At 36.6% G+C, this 4,286-nt stretch overlaps 1 protein-coding gene across 1 annotated transcript in view; it reads right to left on the bottom strand.

Moving 5' to 3' along the window:
* The window catches only part of LOC106883353 (ralA-binding protein 1-A), a 109,936-nt gene that overhangs the window by 49,369 nt on the left and 56,281 nt on the right, over nt 1–4,286 (bottom strand). The window contains exon 8 of the mRNA XM_052974959.1: nt 4,022–4,229. Within this exon, the coding sequence (XP_052830919.1) occupies nt 4,022–4,229 (208 nt within the window). The remainder of the gene's footprint in view (nt 1–4,021; nt 4,230–4,286) is intronic.

Raw genomic sequence — 4,286 nt, 5'->3', positions numbered from 1 at the left:
AAATTAAAAATTAAAATTTATATATATATATTATAAAAGAAACAAAGAAAACATGCCTTAGAATCTTTTAAAATCTATACTTTGGCATAAGGCAATGACTAAAAGCAGTAAAATCATAATAGTCAGTGGCAGCACCACCACCATCATCATCATTGTCAGTAGCAGCAGTAATAATCCTTTCTACTATAAGCACAAAGCCTGAAACTTGGGGGGAGGGGTCAGTCAATTAAATCGACCCCAGTACGCAAGTGGTACTTAATTTATTGACCCCGAAAGGATGAAAGGCAAAATCGACCTCAGCTGAATTTGAATTTAGAACATAAAGACAGACGAAATGCCACTAAGCATTTTGCCCCGCATTCTACTGATTCTGCCAGCTCGCTGCCTTTGTAGCAACAGTAATGATGACTACAAAAAAAAAAATGCTGTATTGATCCCAGTCTAGTGACTACTTTATCAGCTTTGGATTAATTCTGAAAAACAAAATCAGCAGGGGCAGGATTTCAAGTGCTTTTACATTGCACCGGCACTGGCCATGCGTGCTTTCTTTGTGGCTCTAAATGGATACTTTTTATATGGCACCAGCACAGACAGTTTTTACATGGAACCAACACCGGTGCATTTTACATGGCACCAGCACCTGCAAGCCCTCGGTGATAGAGGGACATGTCTGTATGTATAGATGGCCATGATTTTACTTAGCTTGATGTGTCTTCTCAAGCACAGCAAATTACTAAAAGTTTTGGTTCATTGTCATCTCTTCAGTGAGGCCCAACATCTGAAGATCCTTTCTTACCACTTCATCCCACGTCTTCCTGGGACTACCTCTTCCACATGTTTCCTCTGCAATTAGAGAGCAAGACCTCTTGATGCAGTTGTCCTCATCCATATAGTCTTCTTTCTTGCACACTGCATCTGATATCTCTTATACCCAATTTTTCTCTTAAATCATTTACACTCTGTCCTAGATGCACACTAACATTACCCATCCAGTGGAGCATGCTTGCTTCATTTCTTTCAAGTCATTGCCTGTCCTCAGTAGTCACAACCTATTTCTAATTACCATGTAGTTACACAGGCATCATACAATCTGCATTTCACTCTGAGGGAGAGGCCCTTTGTTACCAACAAAGGCAATAGCTTTGAATTTTGCCCAGCCCATTCTTATTTCAGCAACTACACTTTCAGAGCTTCCTCCCCCACTGCTAACTTGATCACAGAAACCATCGACTACTTCTAAGGATTCCCCTAGACATTTGTGGGAATCTTTATTCTGCACATTCCTAATGTTTATTATACCTGCACATCTGCCACACATGAAGACTACTTAAAGCTAACAAAGTCCAAAGTTCTAGTGGATAGGAACATAGACAGGACTCTACTCCCTTCAGATAAATGGCCCTGCTCAATATGTATGAAAAGTGTAGCCAGGAATTCCATACGGTATATTCAGTGCAAGATATGAACATACAAGAGGTGTAAAGAAATCGCAGGGAGGTTAGTAGAGAAAGTAGTTTTTGTATATGAAAGATGTGCAAGAGCAATAAACACCAAGGATACAAAGGAAATAGAGTGAGTAGTTTCTGTTACCTAGGTGAACTAATTAGTATTGGAAGATGTGTAGAAAGTATACTTGCTAGAATAAGAGTGGGATGGAGAAAGTTCAGAGAGTTAAAACCTCCATTGGCAACAAGTGAAAGGTAGTTTGTATGATGCATGTGTATGATCAGCAATGCTATATGGTAGTGAGACATGGGCCCTGAATGCAGAGGATTTGTGAAGGCAATAGAGGAATGATGTTAGGATGTGCCATTGGGTGTATAATGTCAGTGTGCATGTATGACAAAGTGCTAATGTATTGAGAGAAGAATTAAGCATAAGAGGAATCAGATGTAGAATGAAAGAGAGGATTGTGATGGTTTGGTCATGTGATGCATATGGATGAGGACAGCTGTACAAAGAAGTGCCAATTACTTAAAGTGGATAGAACTTGTGAGAGAAAAAAATTCAGGAAGGTATAAAATGAAGTGCTGAGATCTGACCTCAAGATACTGAATCCCATGAAAGAGATTACAAAGGACCAAAAGAGTTGACAATTTGCTGTGCTTGAAAGGCCCATCCATCACAGCGCCAGTATGTGCTGGGTCTTGCACCCAATCTGCCTGCATCAAGCATTTCTCCCACATCCTCCTAACATCTAACCCTCCATCATTCTTTTGACAATGTAATCATTTGAGAGTAGGATCAGCAACATTTCATCCCCACTTTTGCACTACCAACTACCTCCTACAGCCCCTAGAACCACTTCTTTTTAAAATCCATCCCTCATTCTCATTATTTTCTCTGTCCATACTACTACTTTTGACTGATCACCCACTTTCTATGCTTTTGTAGCAAACTCATAAGAGGCGGAGAGAGAACGTAGGTTCGTTTGCCTGAACAGGAGAAATTATTGATTTCTCTCATTGGTTGAAAATTTCTGCCCATATACGAATTCTGAACTTTCATTAAGGAAATATTTCACGAAGTACGGTTCTAGAATTCATGTATGAGCAGTTATAAAAACCCTGATTTTCTGGAAACTCTCCAGTGATCGTTGGGTTGTCACTCAAATCCACGACACTCACCCTCTTGAGTATCAGCTAATATTTATGCCATGTTCAATACTCAATTCCAACAATATTGAATTGTTGTGAACTCTAGTAGTTAGAATGAAAGATTAGTTAGTGTAAATTTTAAGTCATAATTCACTACAACAAAATGACTTTATTTCTAATAGTTCTATAAAAGCTAAATGTACATAATAAACTAATGTAGAATTTTAATTCTTTTTACTTCTCGTTTCTTTCAACTTGTTGAATTTATTTCTGTATATTTATGAAACTGTATCTTTTTATGTAACGGTCAAAAGAATACGAATCTATATCTTCAACATACATGTACGTATTGAACGCACATTCAGCGTCTTGGTATGTATACATCATAACATTTACACAGCCTAAAATAAGAGTTATACTTAGTGATAAATATTTATAATTAAGTTATAAGTAATGAGATTATCATCATAGCTTTTAATTAAGAAACAATAATATTTGTTATAACTTACGATCGAAAACATTGTAATTAAGATATAGTATTCACTCCCTGACCGTAACACATAAAACTTTTAACTCCCCTTTTAGCAACATCTTAGGTCTGCCAACCTCATCTTTAACTCCTATCTGCTATCATTCACAATACTTCATATCTGCCATTGATCTCCCTTCCCTTGTTTTCCCACTTACTATAGCCATCCTCATGTATCTTTGACTTCCATCCCTGCAACGGTTCATCACTCACCCCTTCCCTTTATTCTCACATCCAACACATCATCTCCTTGCTTTCATATCTGCTCTCCACACTCTTGTCACATGGATTTATGCTTATTCTGCTTGAAGATTATGTTAAGTGTACAGATGTTTGTAACAATAAGGTATATTTGTTTTGGGTTATCACCAGTGAAATTATTTGGTTGAGTTGATATTGATGAATGCAAGAACATGAAATTCAGTTGAAATTTTAAATACAAATATATTTAATTCATTGTTACACAAAATGTCTTGTTATCACAACCAACAACAGAAGAGAAATATTTGTACCGAATTCAAATAGTTCAACAATATATGATGTATTTGCTTGTCAAGAATGATAATAGTTGTGAGTGGAGGATATTGTAATCTGTCAATAATCAACTGAACAATCAGAACAACAGAATACAGCTGACAAGATATGAAATACGAAGCTCTGGATTGCATTATGCAGAATCTTATCTTATCTTCAGCATTAAATACTGGCAAAAAGAATCCAGTGAAGGAGCTTTTGTGTGGTACACAGCACCCACACTTCCTCAAATTATACCCAACCATCTTTACAAATCATTTGGAAAAATATTCCAAATCAAAGATATGCTTGATCAGGTTTAGTCTGGAGCCACACAAAAACAGAAGACAATAAAATTTAAAAAAACAAACAAATCTAATACTTACTTGAAGCATCTTCAAATTTTGGCATTAATGCTGTGGTGAGCACTGGTTCTGGTAGTTCTCGTAGAAACTGCTTTAGTAGACTAGCAACAACATTTGGTTCGTGTTCATAAAGGTAAGCAGGGACTCCATTATTATAAGCTTCTTTTAGCATCTGTACTTTTGATTTTACTCCAGAGATCCGATAGATTCCTTCACATAACAAGCCTTTTAACAAAATATTAAAATTCATTAATCTATCACTGATTAACCTCAAATTGTTTA

The sequence above is a fragment of the Octopus bimaculoides genome, chromosome 20 (genome assembly GCF_001194135.2).
Source record: "Octopus bimaculoides isolate UCB-OBI-ISO-001 chromosome 20, ASM119413v2, whole genome shotgun sequence".
Lineage (NCBI taxonomy): Eukaryota > Metazoa > Mollusca > Cephalopoda > Octopoda > Octopodidae > Octopus > Octopus bimaculoides.
The sequence above is the reverse complement of the archived record's forward strand: the minus strand, read 5'-3'. Positions and strand labels throughout refer to the sequence as shown.